The sequence below is a fragment of the Mytilus galloprovincialis genome, chromosome 4 (genome assembly GCF_965363235.1).
Source record: "Mytilus galloprovincialis chromosome 4, xbMytGall1.hap1.1, whole genome shotgun sequence".
NCBI classification, from domain to species: domain Eukaryota; kingdom Metazoa; phylum Mollusca; class Bivalvia; order Mytilida; family Mytilidae; genus Mytilus; species Mytilus galloprovincialis.
In genome coordinates, this window is record NC_134841.1 from 38,973,424 (window position 1) to 38,992,428 (window position 19,005).

General features: G+C 31.5%; 1 protein-coding gene across 1 annotated transcript in view; it reads left to right on the top strand.

The window, feature by feature from the left end:
* The window catches only part of LOC143072097 (von Willebrand factor D and EGF domain-containing protein-like), a 31,641-nt gene extending 18,065 nt beyond the window's left edge, over positions 1-13,576 (top strand). Inside the window, exons 9-17 of the mRNA XM_076246890.1 lie at positions 594-829; positions 2,117-2,459; positions 3,161-3,307; positions 3,885-4,098; positions 5,925-6,109; positions 6,494-6,751; positions 7,809-8,028; positions 10,473-10,593; positions 12,138-13,576. Of these exons, the coding sequence (XP_076103005.1) occupies positions 594-829; positions 2,117-2,459; positions 3,161-3,307; positions 3,885-4,098; positions 5,925-6,109; positions 6,494-6,751; positions 7,809-8,028; positions 10,473-10,593; positions 12,138-12,330 (1,917 nt within the window). The 3' untranslated portion in view covers positions 12,331-13,576. The remainder of the gene's footprint in view (positions 1-593; positions 830-2,116; positions 2,460-3,160; positions 3,308-3,884; positions 4,099-5,924; positions 6,110-6,493; positions 6,752-7,808; positions 8,029-10,472; positions 10,594-12,137) is intronic.
* The last annotated feature ends 5,429 nt before the right edge of the window (positions 13,577-19,005 follow it).

Consider the following 19,005-nt stretch of genomic DNA (forward strand, 5'->3'; position numbering starts at 1 on the left):
TTTAACAAAGCACATCGTGCTATATAAGATAATATATTATAAATAATAGGATCCAGAAACAAGAAAAAATATTATTTATTTAAATCTGTCTTATAAAACATTATGACTTACTACACTGTATGCATACTTGAAACATGCTGTCAGTTAGAATATAGTTAGAATGGTGGAATAAAACATAATTTCGATTGACTATATTTTAGTTAATACTATCGCTGTTTTATGAAATTTTCCTTTGATCTTACTGACTGATAATTTCCTGTCTGAGCACAGTAGAGTGATATGAAAAATTATCGCTAGAAACTATACGCCATAGTCTCAAGCGAGAAAATCAATTTCGTTGAGATGACTATCGAAAATCTGTAAATCTTTATAAAATTGTTTGAATAAATTTCACAGTTATTATGATATCTAGATAAGTGTATTATATATTGCATAAAAGCATAAACAAATCTTTTAAAGCATACATGATATATAATAAACTAACTAAGATTTCATAACAGTTGGTCAATTATCTTTTATAGTATTTGAGACATCTTTGTTTAGAATACAATATTTGAGATAATATAGTTAACATATTCCCATACTTATTAAAGGTGACCCTACCGATTGGGACTGAGATTAAATTTTCAACACCATCAGGATGGGGACACGAACATTTCATTGGTTATATACATGTTAAACCATCAATATTAGATGTTGAAAATTCAGAAGGACTATGCGGATACGTTAGCAGTGGGTCAAAGGATACAAGTGATGATTTCACATTGAGGGATGGGACCATTATAGACACTACAGAGGATAATTGGGAAACATTTGCAGAAGAGTGGAGGTATGATATGTGTGCTTTACTCTAAATATTATGTATATTTATTTCCAGTATGTCGTATCACGTGAAATGTTTTTTTTTCAACATGCATTAAATTGATTCAATTGCCTGTGTGTACAAAATGGAAAAAGATAAAAGCATTTTTTTTCATCATAAATGTCTTGAGTTATAAAAAAGTTACGGATATATCATATATTGTACATTATCGCTTAGCATAGATAGACTCCATACTGCAATTATTCTAAAATTGATACTTGAAACAAATTTCATGGAAATATTTGCACATTCAGTTTTATTTCAATGAAAATTTAGAGTAGTACTGTCAGATTTATAGAATAACAGAGATATTGAATATTTTTTGTAGAATTATGACCAATAAAAAATGTTTAAATACATTGTCGTGTGTGTGTGTGTTGAAATGATACAACTCCCATTGTTGTACATGTACGACATCAAACATGAAGATTAAAAAGCACAATATGTGAGACATTTGAAAAGTTATGCAGGAATCGAAATTAGGGAATCGACGAACAAATTGTCTTGTACGATTGGGTTTTAATAAAGTAACGATTTTAATAGATAGAACACCATTTTTTCTGGAAATACATCACTAGAATAAAAAAATAAAAATTTGAATTTATTTTCTATCTCTAAATCGTACTTAGACCATCGATCTTTGAGTTCTTTAAAACCCCCAAAATGAATGAATAGTTGCTGTAGCATACTCATAAATTAAGTTTGAACCATGCAATATAATTGGTTATTGTATTGTAAACTTAAGATAGTTTTGTTTACAAAATGTTTAAAGCAAAATTTCGAAAACAATAGTAGAAATTCAACACTATCATATTTTGTGGTGTCTATTTAGCTGAATAAGTCATTAAAATTCAATGGGAAATGTGATTAATAGTTTTCTAAAACAAATAGATGTTAAAATTCTCGTATTTTATTTGTTTAAGGAGATATACCATCGATCTGGTTTTAAAATATATATCTAGTTTCATTTTTATCAATCATTGACATAAAGTAATATTATACATTATATAAAGCATTTATTTCGTTTAAAATATTGAAAGGATCGATATATGCTGAGAGAACGACAAAGACATTAATGACAACAATAAGAAATCGACTCGTGCAATCTTTATTTCGTAACTAAGTATCTTTACACGTATTAATTTTAATACAATTTTTAAGATTTTGTTATCTTTTAAATATAGCTGTCATGAAATTATCTTTCAAATATAGCTGTCACGAAATTATGATTATGGCATTTTTTTCATGTTTTAGGGTTCGTGATAATGAACGATTCTTTCTAGACCATCCTATTGCACTGAGTCAAGAGATACACCTTCAACAATACTGTATTTGTGGAGAGGAAAAAGACACTCCCGGAACATCATTAAATGAATTTGCATATAAGTGTGGTTTGGAAGGTCCACTTCAAAATTGCTTAGCGCAAACAGCAGATGCTGGAAATTTTCATACAACATGTTCATCATCAAGAAGAAAGCGTTCAGTCGATGGTCATCATATCATAACAAAAAGCTTAACAGACAGTGATGACATAATTGACAATAGAGAAATATATATAGCTCCTGATAGTGAGCTTTCTGCTGTCGAAACAAAACATGTAAGTTTACAATTTTGTTAATTGATAGTGTTTAATTAGATTATGACAATATGTTCAATTAGGTGTATAAAGTGATTTTTGATAAACGATGTCAGCAATCGTTCATCATGTGAAATTCTAGCGGCGTCGACATATGCACATTTTAACATAGATTTTGAAGATAACTATTCTCAGCTTAATTGAAAACTGTTGATGTGCTTAACTTTAAAGGTATTGTTTGTCCTAATATGTATATTGAAGAATACATGAATTTAGTATCGGTTGTATTGTTCATTATATGGGGTTCGTGCTACCCTTCACTAACTGTACATTGAAAAGCAAATAATGACATATACATTTCTTACATAATAGTACTACATCAAAACTTCTTTTTAATTGTTAAAAACACTAGATGTTATATCATATGTCCATTCTTTTTTATTCATTTACACAAATTTTGTAGACAACTATATTTTGCTACCTGCTGAGGTACATATTATCACTTATGTATTAGAAAAACAAAATATTGCATCTTTATGGTGTTAGTGCCAGATAACTTATGATTAATCTCATTTTTAAAGGAATGCCAATGTATGATTAAAATTCAGAATATTTTGTTCAATTAAATTTCACTGTTCTTGGACAAGGAAACATGACATCAATGATTGAGTTTCACAACTATTTCATAAAGTAATAAAGCTGTGTTACGATTATTTGACCAGAATGATGAATGGCCTGGCGATTGGACTGAAATCAAAGCACGCGAAGTATGCCAGTCTAGAATTACAAAGTCAATTACAGACGAAATATTGGAGACATCGCATACACAGTCAGATGGATATATTGATACATGCATGTTTGACATTAGGGTAAATTGAAATACTAGTGTATATGATGTACAATGTATATATAAGAATATGTGCTTCGTTAACTTTGAGATTACTAATATAAAAACTTGAAGACAATCCCTTTCTTTTGAAAAAGAAGCAGACGATATAAATAGTTCTTCTTTAATAGTTTGCTAGTGTATTAATGACTATATACAATATACACATTTTTTTCTGTTGATAGAATCAATGGTTATGACTATTTGTTCGTAGAATATTCCACTGTCAGGGTGAACCAGTATGTGTCAAGTAATTTTGTTTACTATTCATTCTGTCTTTAAACAAAATAATTACCGGTCTATCAATTAGGTACGCAGTTAAAAATTTGGTCTACAATGGAAAAAATTTGGTGCTGAAAACTGGGCTGGCGATACCCTCGTGGACAAAACGTATAGTAGTGGCATCGACCCAGTGTTTTAAAGACCCACCAATGATACCAGGCTGATAATATCTTGAGCTATAATGGAATTTATATCTATCATTTACAGTATAGCAAATTTGTTTTAGCTTTTAACATTACAGTACGGTTAAGTCTTGATTAGCAGAAGATCTTTTTCAGTTAGCGGGAGATACACGATTCTTAGAGACTACTATAAGTTCTCTGCAGGAGGTTGCAATATCTGAGATATCAAGAAATATGTCTTTATTTATAAAAGAAAATACAACTGAGAATGAAAATGGAACTACATCAAATACAAAGAAATCAATTGGAGAGATGTTGCTTGGTGGTTTATGCTCAAATAACTGTAGTAATAACGGAGTCTGCCAAAAAGGTAAAATTGAAATATTATTTTGTTTTCATTACAATGAATGATAAAGCTTTATTCTAATGTCGTAATACCGCAGTCCCACTAGGCCACGATCGCACTACAATCTGTGAAAAAATGCATATTTTGATGATCGTAGTACGATCTTGTAGATCGCAGTAAGGTCGTATCACGGTCGTGGTGAGGTCTTCAAGATCGTGATGAGCGTGGTCAACTTTGAACATGTTCAAAACAATCGTGGTGCGGTCGTTGCGAAATCAGGTCGTAGTAGAAATCGTAGATAGAGAGCACTAAGGTCGTAGTAAGATCGCAAAGGTCGCTGTACCATCGTAGTGAGAGCGTGATTCTTTTTGGAGAGACTGCACGACGAATTCACAGCGACGTTATTACGACCTCATTACGACCATCACGTTCTCACCGCGACCCAACTACGCTTCCACTACGACTATACCACGTTAACACCACGCTGTTCAAGACCATAGTACGATTCTAGCACGCCCTTGCCGTCCTCATCACGCTATTCTTACGACCTGACTATACGTCCATACTACGACCATCATTCTCATTGTCATTTTCACATAAAATATATTATAATATGTATCTCCAGGTTTTGTTTGTCTGTACGTAGTTCTTGTCCATTTTCTCTAACGGCTCAACCATGCTTCTCGTTTATATAGATAAGACCGTTGATTTTCCCGTTTGAATAGTTTTACACTTGTAATTTTTGGGGCTCTTTATAGCTTGCTGTTCGGTGTAAGCCAAGGCTCCGTGATGAAGGCCGTACCTTGGCCTATAAAGGTTTACTTTTATAATTTGTTACTTTGATGGAGAGTTATCTCATTGGCACTCATATCATATCTTCCTGGATTGGTCGGTCCGAAATCTCTGCTTGATCAGGATTCGTTACTATCAGAGCTCCCTCTGCCTCTACATCAACCATACCACAACGCCCACGTGTTCTAGAAGATTTTTTGTGGTGTGACTGTGTTGTTTCCGAAAATTATGTATTAATCAGAAATAGAAGGAAGGGAATTGTATTGATATGGAACACGATGTTGACGTTATTACTGAAAACGTAGTAAGATCGCGATATGAACGTAGTATAATCGTGGTAAGAACGTACTATAATCGCAGTAAAAGCGTGGTAAGATCGTGTTGCAATCGGATAACTCGTGGTATGGTTGTAGTGAGAACGTGATGATCATAGAAAGATCTTGATAAGCGTAGAGAGGTCGCAGAATAAGCGCGGTGAGAACGTGGTATAATAGTAGCGGGATCGTTGTAGAAGCGTAATGAGGACGTAGAAGCATCGTAAAAGCAACGAAAATTTACATTTTCATGCCGCTCATACCGCGACCTCACTACGATCTGAATTTTTTTTAGATTGCGGTGAGCGTAGTGCGATCGTGGTCTAGTGGGACTTGGGCTTAACATATCATTAATTGACAGCTCTTTTCAGCAGACTTTACGTAGCTATTTGCTGAACATTGGAATAAAAGATAAAATATATTTACATTGCGAACAGACTTATATTGACTTTAAATAATGTACTAAAACTACTTGTAACGATAAGTTAAATGCCACAAATATTGTGACAAATATAAAAACACAATGGTGAAAAGACTAAATTCCTCTGAAAGATTTGATCTTTTAAGCTCATAAATGCATGACGTAACCCGGATGTATAAGACTTGAACCAATGTATTACCATTTGACTGTTAAATTTCTACTGACTAGGTCTTTATTATATTACAATTCATTTCTTGGAATTGACATATAAACTTTCTATGTCATTAATATTTTCTTAATCAATTTTCCGTTTTTCTTTTTAGGCGTCTGTATCTGTAATCATGGTTTTGGAAAACAAGACTGCTCAGAAGACCTGACTTTACCACCTAGAAATATAACTGTTCCCATGAATGGTATTTGTAATACCAGAGACAGATTGTGTGCTAAGACAAATATTCAAGGCGTTTTCAATTCAAGAAACATCACATGCCGTTCACGACACATGGAGGTATATAAAATCTTACATAAATTCGTTGACATTGTATAAAAAAAGTTAGTGTGAAACCTCTTTTTTGAAATAAACACCGTTAGGTAAGCTGTCAATCAAGATACATAAATAGGTTTATTAGAATCTAAACCATAATGTACCAGATGAGCTGTACAAGGAAAATGTCTAAAGTTGCTGTATAAAAGTAATATGTTCAAGATTAAACGATTTCAATACTTTGTTCATACAAAGAACTAAATCAACTATTTTTCTTTCAAACTTTTTCATAACGTGTAAATTTTAGTACATTTCAAATTACGATAGATATACATAGCGTAAAAACTAAATCATCATTTTTATTTTATTTTATTTTCATCATCATTTTTCAATTCAAATAATTGATAGATATTGAAAGATGGAAGTTGGAGTTACATCTCAGATTATCAGACATATGATGGACAATATAGGAATTCGTACTTGGTTTCATGCGCATTACCAACAGCTCGAAGAAAAAAGCGGTCAATATCAGAGTCAGTTATAGCTGATGGTTATGAAATAAGTTTGTCTACTGACGGGAATAACTTTGGCGACAGCGTGAAAATTATGATATACGACCTAGAGTGTTTTTCCTGTTATATGGAAAACAATACATGCACTCAGCTGGTAAGGGATAAAAGTTTACAGCTAATAAAACTTGTTGAATATCTTAGACAATACGTTGATGAAAATTATTGAAAAGCGTAAGCAAAACATAATTCAATACGTACGTTCTGCAACGAAGTTCATCATTGCTTGTAGGAGGTAATGTTATTAACACTTAATCGTCACAAGATGCTTGATTCTTGATTGACAACATATTTGTAACGTTTTGGGGACGTGTTTTTCAATAAGCTATCGGCATTACAATGGAACCAACTATGCCCATCTTCTTGCCAACTTGTTCCTTTATTCTTATGTGGCCGTCGTACTGGAATTACCAGTATCCTTAACTTAACTTTTTACTTCCAATTACTACGAGTACTCGCAGATCGGTATTTTGTGTCTTTAGTGTGACTTCTGTTTTATTCTTTGTATAAAAATGATGACTTAAGTCCTTTTTTACTCATTTTAATAGTTTGTTTTTATGTTGTGCAATTTAACTATGTTAATTTGGAGCCAATAAACACGTTTCATACCGCAACATTCTAATTATGCCAGTCTACGGTTTTGTCGCTTGTCGAACTCTATAAGATGACCTATAGTTTCTGACAACTACGTCATTTTGTCTGTTATAGAAAGTAGTCTCATCAGCAATCATACCAAAAATCTTTATTTATACTAAAATGACCTGTTAATACTTTCAATCCGAAATGAGCGATGTTAATCCATTTCATGATTTTAAAGGCATATTTGTGGAGAGCAACAAATTAAAAACATACAAAAATATAGATTTCATAGCTTTAATTATTAGATTTTCCGTTTTGTATATTCTAGTTAACTTTTTCTAAAACACAGTGAGACGACAGAAACGTTAGGAAACAGAGAAAAAAACCGAAAATGTGCATGATCTTCAATATGCATTCAGAAGTTCATTGGTATTTCTATAGACTACGTTAATAAGTGATGACTTGTTTATTATGGACAAATACTTATTGAGTAACGTAAAATATATACACATGTATCAAGAGCAATATTCATAACTTTTCATCTAATTTACCTAGATACCTGTTTCTGGTTTTAGGATACATGTCCCATAGAAACAACAACTGAATCTACGACAGAATATGTATCTACAAATGTTCCCCCAGTTACAACTACTAAATCCAAAACATTTAATTCTGAAACATCAATGACACCACGAGAATTAACATCCACTACAAGAAGTTCTATAACTTTAATGGCAACGGAATCAATGTCATCTGAATACAAAACAGACGGCAGCAATACCAGTACTCCAAAAAGTAAGAAATTTAACAACAAAATAACATATCTATATTCAATTCACTTCAAACTTTTGGTTAAAATGCTGGTGGCAGTAACGAATGATTTTTGTACTTTTCAGAAATTTGTCCATTTAGAGCCATTCATTTGATATCTACAACAGTATAAAAACCATAAACGAGGTTATTAACCCGCATATATTTGATGATAATATTTTGATGCATTTTTATGTTGATTTCATACATTTAACAGAGGAAACCTATTTCATCCGTTATATGCTAGTGTACATTTCATGTAAACCAGATTTACTTCTAATTCTAGTTGTCCCCTTTCACGTATGTGGAAGAACCTGTCTGTCTGTCTGCAATGTTTTATACGCTAAAGCTCCAAAAGTCTACATAGGAAACCAATGAAATTTTGAAAATATCTTTTGCATGATACGCATATTAAAAAATAAGAAGACGTGGTATAAGTTCCAATGAGATAACTCTCCATCCAAAAAAGTAAAATCACAAAAATACTGAACTCCGAAGAAAATTCAAAACGGAAAGATCATAATCAAATGGCATCAAAAGCTCAAACACATCAAACGAATGGATAAAAATTTGTAAAAGTAAACTATGTAAGGTCAAAATAAGGTTTTCAACACGGAGCCTCGGCTCACATTGAACAGCAAGCTATAAAGGGTCACAAAAAATTACCAGTGTAAAACCATTCAAATGGGAAAACCAACGGTCTAATCTATGTAAAAAAACGAGAAACATTATGAACGAAATCAACAACCGACAACCACTGAACATCAGGTTCCTGACATAGGATAGTTGCAAACAAATGCAGCGGGTTTAAACGTTTTAAGAGGTACAAACCCCATCACTGTCTGAAACAACAGTGTAACATTACAACATAAAAAGACACGCTATATGCATATTTTATTTTGATGAAAATAAAATCTTTAAGTTTGGAAAGAAGAATAGTTTTTGTTGAAGAGATTACACTTTTTCGAAATGTCTATTGCTGTTGCAAAATCTTCAAAAGTAGACGTAAATGGCCAATAAAATTTTGCACAGTCTTTGTTCATATGTTAACTTGCATATTATATTTTGGCGAAATTCGGAAAAATACTTTTGAAAATCTCTGTTTTGGTAAAAATTCATAAATTTTTCGGCAATGACTTTTTAACGGGAAGACTTCATAAGTATGCGTTGGATGCTTATTAAATTTGGCACATGTTGTTGTTTATTATATGTGAATGTGCATATAATATTTTTGTGAACTTGACTTTTTATTTGAAAGTCAAAAAATCAGAGAAATGTCTTCTTATAAAAGGATTTTGGAAAAAGCTGATATAAAGATGTATTTAGTAATTTCAAAGGGATTGACTTCAGTATAGGTAGGAGGTCAATGAAAACTTGCACTTTTGTTGTGCATGATATATAGATTTGCATATCATTTTTGTTTTACATTGGCTTGTTAAGGAACATTTTTCTGCGAAATCACAAGTACTAAGAAAAATCTTCTAATAATACGATTTTAACAAAATCTTATATATAGGTTATTAAGTTACACCAGAGTGATTGGTCAAATAAAAATAGGACACCTAAAAACAACTTCTTGTTTAAAAAAAATCTCAAATTTTGCAATCATCTTCTAGGATGTTATCAACAATGGATATAAAACATACTCATAATATGCATTCCAAATTGTTTCCTTTTAAAAAATTTCGAATTGTGTTAACAACTAAGTTTGTATTCAAATATTCTAAGTTCTAATGTTCATATTTCTGAATTGATTTAAATGAAAAAGGTTGTATGTGCTACTACGATATAATAAAATATTGATTGCCGACCATTCAGGAAATTTGTTTCCAAACTACATGTCAAAATTTCTGAATTTTAAACAACATATATTGATTGAGAAAAAAAGCCGGAAGTAATTGCTGGTGTCAGTATATTAGGAAATTCACAATCTATGACCATTGGCTTAGCATGCATCAGTTTCTTTGCCTTACATAAAAAAATTGCAAGCTGGGCTAAGGATCCGGACATTTTTTCACCTAATTTCGGTCATGTTGAGATGTCTTAAAAGTTGGTACCCTGTTTTCAAATTGTCGACATTATAGATAAAATAAAAGTAGAAAACTAGGTAAATTATGTATCTACATATAAATACTTGTGTGGCGAGTAAAAAACATATTCTACAAATAACGACGCCAAAAACGTGAAGGTTTGCAATCCAAAATAAACTAGTACACTAAATGAGTACATTATAACAATTAAAAATCCTGTTCTATGTTATTGTCATTTTATGAATGATTGCCCGGCATTCAACGTTTTAGTAAGTAACGATTATAAATTAAAAAAAGAAATTTAGTTAGCATATTGATTCGTGAACCCCAATTTAATTGTTGAGTTGTGCTATTTAGTTTCGTGAATCCTTCATACGTTATTCTAACATTTATTTACAGATGAAAGCACAGAATCGAATAATATAGCGGCTATTTTAGGAAGCTTAATAGGAGTTGTGTTGATAATAGTTCTTGTTCTTAGCGGTATGATTTACTACAAAACGAAATTAAGGAAAAATGGGTATGTATCTATTATTAATCGTACAACGACTTGCGGCTTAAGTAATAATATAAGTTAGATGTGCTTATTGGAAACTTGTCTGGCAGTCATTTGAAACTTTAAATTGAAGAAAAAGGTTGAATATTTTAATATACTTGAATTGCACAGTTTTAATATTTAACATCTGTACGTGAACTTTGTTGTAAAAGAATATCCTTTGTTTTATTATAGTCTTCTTTAATGAACTGCTAATGAATTAATTACCTTCCGTACACTTATTCGTCGATATTTGCATGAAAAAGATGATCTTAGCTACGACATTTCGTTATATTACTTCGAGAACCGCACAGCCGAAGTGCAAGGGAAAATACGTTAAAAAAATATTTGATACATATGATCGGGGAGTAAACAGTTATCATTGATTCTTAAATAACAAATTTAATACAACAAATTATCAAACAAATGTTGAGGAAAACTTAAATTTACAGTTAGAAACAAATGGAAAATGTAGAAAATATAGCATGGGTCGATTTGTTCACTTATAGGTATCACATTTGTGTATCAATGTAACGACTCGGTACACTTCGACAAAAAACTCGACGGTTAATAGGTTTGCGATCAACAATCACTGATATAATTTATCAATTGTCTAAACTATGTTAAAAATTCGTAATAAATATAAAAAAAACACGTACATACAAGACTGAATTAAGTATGTGTATTATATGACTTTGCAATAAATTTATTATATACATGTATACCTGCTTGTTTTTATTTTGATGATTGTTGACAACGAACCACCTTGTATTGATTTGGGAATCAGTTAAAGCGTGTTTAACTATAAATTTAATGCTGATTTGTACTCTGCATAGAATTTATAGATCAGCCTGGTAGGGACTACCTTTGTGGCGATACATGGACTTTTTATCATATTTCCTGAGTATTCAAGTTTTCTTTAAAACTGAGAATGGAAATGGGGAATGTGTCAAAGAGACAACAACACACCAAAGAGCAGAAAACATCCAAAGGCCATCAAAGGGTCTTCAACAAAGCGTGAAAATCCCGTGCCCGGTGGAAGGTTTCAGCTGGCCACTTATAAAAAAATGTATTCTAGGCCAATGAAAATTTGCACGTCACATTAAAGCCAAAAAACATATAAATGAACTAAGATTAAGGAACATACATCACCAACAATGGCAAGAGGCTCCTGACTTGGGACAATCATAAAAGGTCTTACACATAAGTCAGCGTCGTTATTGATGTTGTTTCTCGAACTTTGTGATAATTACTTTTGCCGTTAGATCTTCAAGGTAGATACATATACTTGGACTTTCTTGTAATTCCGACTAAGTATGAAGTTTTTTTGTCCATAACAAATTAAGAGTAGACTATGAGTTACCATAAATCTCGTGCATTTCCTTGCATTTCGTCTCTTATTATGTTTACTTAAAATGAACATGATCAAATAAAAACAGTTTATTCCAACAATTTTCTTACTTACTTTATTCAATCTTCTTAATTATGCGGTATTATAATTGAGTATTTTTCTGATTTTCAACTTTCAGACATATTGAAGACAATTTGATGTACCAGTGTCAAGTTCCTCCTAAGCAAACTGCCATGAAGCCTCAATTTTCAGACCAATATCACAGAGAAAAAAGTAACAACTCTTTAGGAAATTTATCTCTCAATCTTGAGACCGACAACATATCAAGATCAAGAACACCTGTTGAACTTTTCTCCGTTGGAAACAATTAACAATGAATATCTTCTTTGCTTTATTATGTTTTATGACTCCGTCCACATTTTGAAAACATGTCTTTCATACTTGTCGTTTTGGTAAGATATACATACTATATTCTATATAAAGATACTTGTACAGGAATATTTTACAAAATGTCTACAAACACCTTTACATGTGAATGAATGTTTACATAGTTAGTATCGTAATTTTTCTTTTACTCGGATCAGTTGGAAAATATCTATTTATGAGTATAATTTTCTGTAAAAAAACAATTAATACTGTTGTATCACATTTAATATAGAATAGACTTAAAAGAAATGAAAACCAATTTACAATTTAAATATTTACAGAATGTAAAATTAAATCGCTCTTAATGAATCTTTTAAATTTTCTGCCGTAAAGTAGATACCATATATTAGTCCCAAACCTGTGACGTTCTATCTACCTTTAGGTCTAACCAGCGGTAGTTTAACCCAACTAGCTAATTTCAGTAGGTAATAAAAAATCTGCGCTGAGTATTCATGGAGAGAAAATCAGATAACTTTGGTTAAGTTCGAATCAAATTATTAGATGGAGAAATTGTATTCCTAATTATTTAGCAGATTAAGTATCACAGGCATAATATTTCAGTCATCAGATCTAGTCCTAACTTAAAATGAATATCGCATTTGTATAAACTGTCGATAAAAACCCGATTTAAATGCTTTTGTTATCTTTTACATATTTGTCAAACAAATTTACTCTTTTACAAGAATAATGAAAACATATTTTCCTACTACGATGATATGGAAACAAAAAATTGGAATGGTTATTGTGACGTAGAAAATACTCATTTGTGCTCTTCCATAGAAAGCAGTTTCACGAAACTTCGTCATAAAAAAAATTGACATTATAAAATAAACCTGTATTTTGAGTGTGCAACTATATAATGCATTTTAAATGTTTATCTACGAATTGCTAACACTTCTTAGTACAAACAATTAGTTGCACCGACTACACATTTTATTTTATTTTGGGCTTTTTTCTCCTTAAATTTCATAACACCCATTAAACATCAACTCAAAAAGCAAAAACACTGTTTTTATTTTACTTTCCAGAAAGTCATTGTCTGTTTACTCTGTCATTATAACCATTGTCATTTTATCGTATCTAACAATATTTGTTAATGTTATCTTAACCATCTGTTTTAAATTGAGGTGAAATAATTATTATATGTTTTTATACTTGTTTTTGTTTTTGTTTTCGTAATAAAATTAAGAGAAAAAACAAAGTTTCTGTTTCATTTCGATGATTTTACACTGGATCTTCCTTCAATGTAATGGATACCACAATCACTAAAATCTTCATACAGACATCGTTATGTTGCAAGTGCTGGTAAATGCGCCACAAAATTTTTTCAAATTATTAACATTCATTTAATTGGCAAACAATGCTTGGCACAGTGTATGTGGTTAACCAACAATAGGTTGCACTTTTTACAAACAGCTGTTTTACAAACCACGCCTCTTTTGGGAGATATATAATATTTATAGATATTCTGTTTTGTTAACTTTCTGGTTAATGGATATGATCTTTATGTTTTTTCTCGAAGAGACATTACTTTTGAACGATACCAGTAGAAATACACATGGATAGCGGCTAAATTGAATTTTGAGGTATACCCAAAGTGAAGGGAGGGGTGGTACCGAATTTTAGTAGAAGTTGGAAGTGTTATAAGTTCGGGTCATATAAATGATGATAATTTGCTGCACTGCTCTATATTTTGACCTTTGAACAAATTTGAGTGCATGTGAGCTTTCTATTCTAGGATATATTTTTTTTCCATCTTCATAGTAAAAGTAGAAACAGTTTAAGCCAGAAAAGAATTTCCTACGGTAAATTGCATTGTCTATATATCACAGAATTGAAACCTCTAGGTGCGATGTTAAATATGTGGATATTAATAAAAGTATAGATTCTGTTAATATCTAAACAATGTAGGACTTTAACCACCTGCAATGGTGTAAAACCATTCGACACTTTACCCTTATCCTTAGCATTATGTTGAATCTTATTGTACCTGTATAAATTATATCTCACTAAATGCATCATTATTCAGTGCTAAATGTAACTCATCTTCAACCTTATCATTAAACATTTTTCCAAGTTAAGAGAACATTTATACCATAAAGCAGATTATTTAAGCATATGGAATATTTATCATTAAGTTGATACGAGTTACCAGAGTTGATTTTTGAAATATAAAAGCTTGATGCATGTTGCTGTTATTAAATGAAAGGTTCCAAATGGTAAGACAGAAGTCTCTCTTCAAAAATTAAACGGTGCCATGTTCAATTGGTTTACCGCTATGAAATACTCGTTTCACATTGACCATGTGAATATGTTACAATTGTCGTAGGCATTGTAGCGTCATCTTTCACTCCATTTTGTCACCAACGAAAGAGACTTACATCGAATGTGTAATTACTGTCGGCAACATGTTGAATAACATCTTCATGAGTACCTAAATTAACACACATCTTGTGGTGGGGTTTGTATTGCTCAGTTGTTTTTTATGTAGTTTTGGAGACCATTGTTTTGCCTTAATTTTGTCTTTCTATTTTTTAAGAAGAGATTTAATTCTCCCTTTGGTATATTCCGCCCCTGTAACAATTATCTCTAATGTATTTCTTTATATTTTACATGGAATTTGATATTTAAGTCCGAAACTAGTGATCAAGTATGTTACAAACAGATTTTAAATTAAAAAAATGTTAAAAGTTAATGTTTGTTACATGACAAAACTAATTGTTATCAACCATCTTATTGAGTTTCTGACGAGACGTTTTTTCTCTTTTAATTTTATCTTCGGCTTCGTATTCCTTGACAATTTTAAACTTTTATCTTGGTTACCTGAACCACAGGGTAAAGAGAGCTCTTGAATCACTTGATATTTGTCGTCCGGAATTGTCCGTCGTCCATAATCGTTTTTATTATTGACAAAATATACGATATATATGGGGTTAGCAAATTCTAAATGGAGTGAGACCCAATATATATCATATTAGGTCCCTAGCACACCGTGTAACGAATTTATCTTACCGATTGTCTTCCAGGTGGTATTTAGACTATCGGTCTATTAAAGTGATTAAGTCTTCAATACTCTTTAATACTTAGTTTCAACATGGTTAAGAACCTACTGTATAAAAAAAATATAAAGACAATAACAATGTGTTATATTCAAATTTGTTTTATGGATGTATCTTAATTCGTTCATTATCAGTTTCGTCGTCTTTTTAAACTTTTCAGATTTCTTTTTTGCCGTTTTGAAAGGGAAGTAACTGCTTACAAACCCAATATAGGTGCTAACCCTATATGGTAACTAACCTTGTATTTTTTAGGGCACCCTATACCAAATTTTGAAGTCAACACGTGAAGTCCGTTAACCAATCATATCCCCATAAATTTATAGGAGGTAAGATAAATATATATATATATTTGCAAATGATATGAAACGCTACGTATATACTCATCATATAATTTTGGGTTCTTTGAAACGAATATACCGAAATTTGATAACTTTATTATTGTTTATCTTCTAGACAGTATTGTTTATTTGCATAGCTGAGTCACTTAAAAAGGTGCAGCAGTATTTGTTTTCATTCATAAAGATAAACGTGGGGACATCTGAAGGACGTAACTGTAAGAGTTAGACATATTCATTTTCCCAAAGTCTCCTCCAACCTTTCAAAAAAAAAAACACCAATTGTCCATCCATACCCAATAAGAATATTTTAATTTCAACACTTTCTTTTAATCGTCAGTTGGGATATTTTCCGGTAAAGACATTCGTTCTTGGATAAATGCATTGCTTTTGTAATTCCCTTTATACTTTGCATTGCAATAGTTTCATTTCAACTCCAAACTGAAATAAGTCTTTTTGTAACTTGTTCTTATTCGAGCGTCAGTTATGAGTCTTTTGTAGACGAAACGCGCGTCGGGCGCAAATTTGAAATTACTATCCGGGTATGATGAGTTTATTTACTACCACTGGGTCGAAGCCACTGCTGGTGGAGTTTTTATTCTCCGAGGGAATCACCAGCCCACTTGTTAGCACCTCTGTTCAGCTGGGCATAATTATAAATTAACTGTTTACAAACCTGTGAAATTTTGAAAAAAATAAGGCTCAAGAATAGATTACCTTAGCTGTTTTTGCCAAAAACATTTTAGAATTGTTGGTCCTCAATGCTCTTTAACTTTTTACATGTTTTGCCCTTTTAATTTTGTTTTATTATTTATTTGTTCAAAACGTTTGTTTTCATTAGCTGACGGGTTAAACACAATTGCTTTTTTTAGAATGTTAATCTGGTTCTAATACTAGAGGATAGCAAACTTTCCAGAAATATTTATCTCTGTGTTCAACTCATCAGAAAATAAAAAAATGAGCCTGAGTAATATCGAGGTCAAATAACAAATTAAGCCATTTCTATATCTTATGGTATTTGTTTCATATAAATCAGTCATGCAGTTATTTGGAAATATTTTTTTTTTTTTAAATATTGATTTTAGTTGAAATTTTTTAAGTGAGAACTCACTTTTGTCCACTGACTGTATATAGGAAATTGTTTCGCCGAGGTAGAAATATATGCTACAGGTTAGACGTGTAAATATATAAAATAAAGAGATATGGTAAGACTGGTAATGAAAAAAGCAACCAGCAGAGGCTTACTTCATAGTCAATTATCAAAAGTGGACTTATCAAAGTTGAAATTTTTCACCAACCCTCAAAACAGTCCTGTATCAAGTTGGCTTTTCATGATAAATTTTTCTTTGGTACTTTAACTGGTTGGAGCATTCATTACACAAGTTGCCATTTGCTAGTTGAAAGTAAAAGTTTTTGACTGCACAGTTCTATTCTAACTGTATAGAGGAAAATGCACATTAAAAAGATGTGGTATGATTGTAAATACGGCAACTCTCGCACAACAGACCAAATGTCACAGGAATAAACAAGTTTATGTCATCGCAATTACTTTAACAATGAGCAAAGCCAATATTGCATAGTTATCTATGAAAACCCCCGCGTATATAATTTAATTAGAAAAATAGTTTTTTTTTTTTTAGTCGTTATTGGGAGTTTAAAAATCGCAGTTGAATATATGTTATAATGAATGACAGCTGGGACAGATAATACTTTATTTGAAGCATTATCGTGATTTTTTTTATGATAAAATAAAACCAATATAAAATAATTATCGTTAGGAATAAGTTTGTTCAAAGAATCAATGAGTATTCGAGTATGCATAAAAAGTAAAATCACGACAATACTGAACTCTGAATACTTAATCAAATTTCAAAATCAAAAGCTTAAATAAAGTCAACAGTAGTATACCGCTGTTCGAAATACATAAATCGATTGAGAAAAGAACATATCCAGTTACAAACTAAAACTGAGGGAAACGCATCAAATAAAAGTGGAAAACTATGACTAAACAGAAACACAACATTAAGATAGCACAAACAGAAGCAAACTATAAAATAACAAATACATCCAACGAATGGATAACAACTGTCATATTCCTGACTTGGAATAGGCATTTTCTATAATAGAAAACCTGGTTTTTATAGCTATCTAAACCTCTTACTTTAATATCTAATCTAAGTTTACAAGCTCTACAAATAACTTAACATATAGTGCCATAGAAATTATTTTAAAATCAATTGAATAAATCTCTTCCTAGCATTGAGTTTGTTATCACTAGTTCTTTATTATTCAAGAAAACCAGTCAGAAATTTTTTTTTTCTTTCAACATGGAATGTACGTGGGCACCAGAATTCCGAATTAAAGGGAGTGCATGTATCAAATTTTATCCGAAAAACCATTAGTGCGGTATATATCAGTTGCATTATAGTTAAAGATAGGTAAACTCACAAGACGTGAATGATGAATAAACGAGATATTAATTGTCATGAAATAAATAGATATCAAATAGGGAAAACATGTTAATAATAAAAATTGATATTTACTAAGTGTTTTTTTTACTGATTGATTGCTGATAATTACGAAAGTCAAAAATATGTGACAATAATCAGGTTAAGTATAGATGTTCAACTTGTTAATTCATCTTATCGAACTTTTTTTGAAATTCATACAAATACAACCGATTACCTCATCATTTCTATTTCGTTGTCTGTAACCTTTGTAAATAAACTCATCATAGATACCAGGACTAAATTTTGTATATACGCCAGACGCGCGTTTCGTCTACAAAAGACTCATCAGTGACGCTCGAATCCAAAAAAGTTAAAAAGGCCAAATAAAGTACGAAGTACCAGTGGCGTAGCTAGGCTATTTTTAAGTGTATGCCCCAACCTCGGCGAGGAGTTTGAAAGCTCCAATCGGATCCAGGTTATAAAAACCTATTCATAGTAGTGGGTAGGATGAGGGGGAGTCCCATTTCTATCATTAAAACGAACTGCATGTAGCAAGTTGAACATACTTTAGAGACTATTGTTTTTAATTTTTATGTTAATGAACCATTTCGTTGATTTGGAATTTGATGGTCATTGGTGTTAGAGAAAATATCCAGACCAGTTACTTTAAAATATGTTTTAAAGGAACCGTGGGCTAAAGCAATTTCTTGACTAAAACCCCCGAATTTGTACAAATGGATATGAAATGATAAATTTGCATAGATTTTTAGGTACAT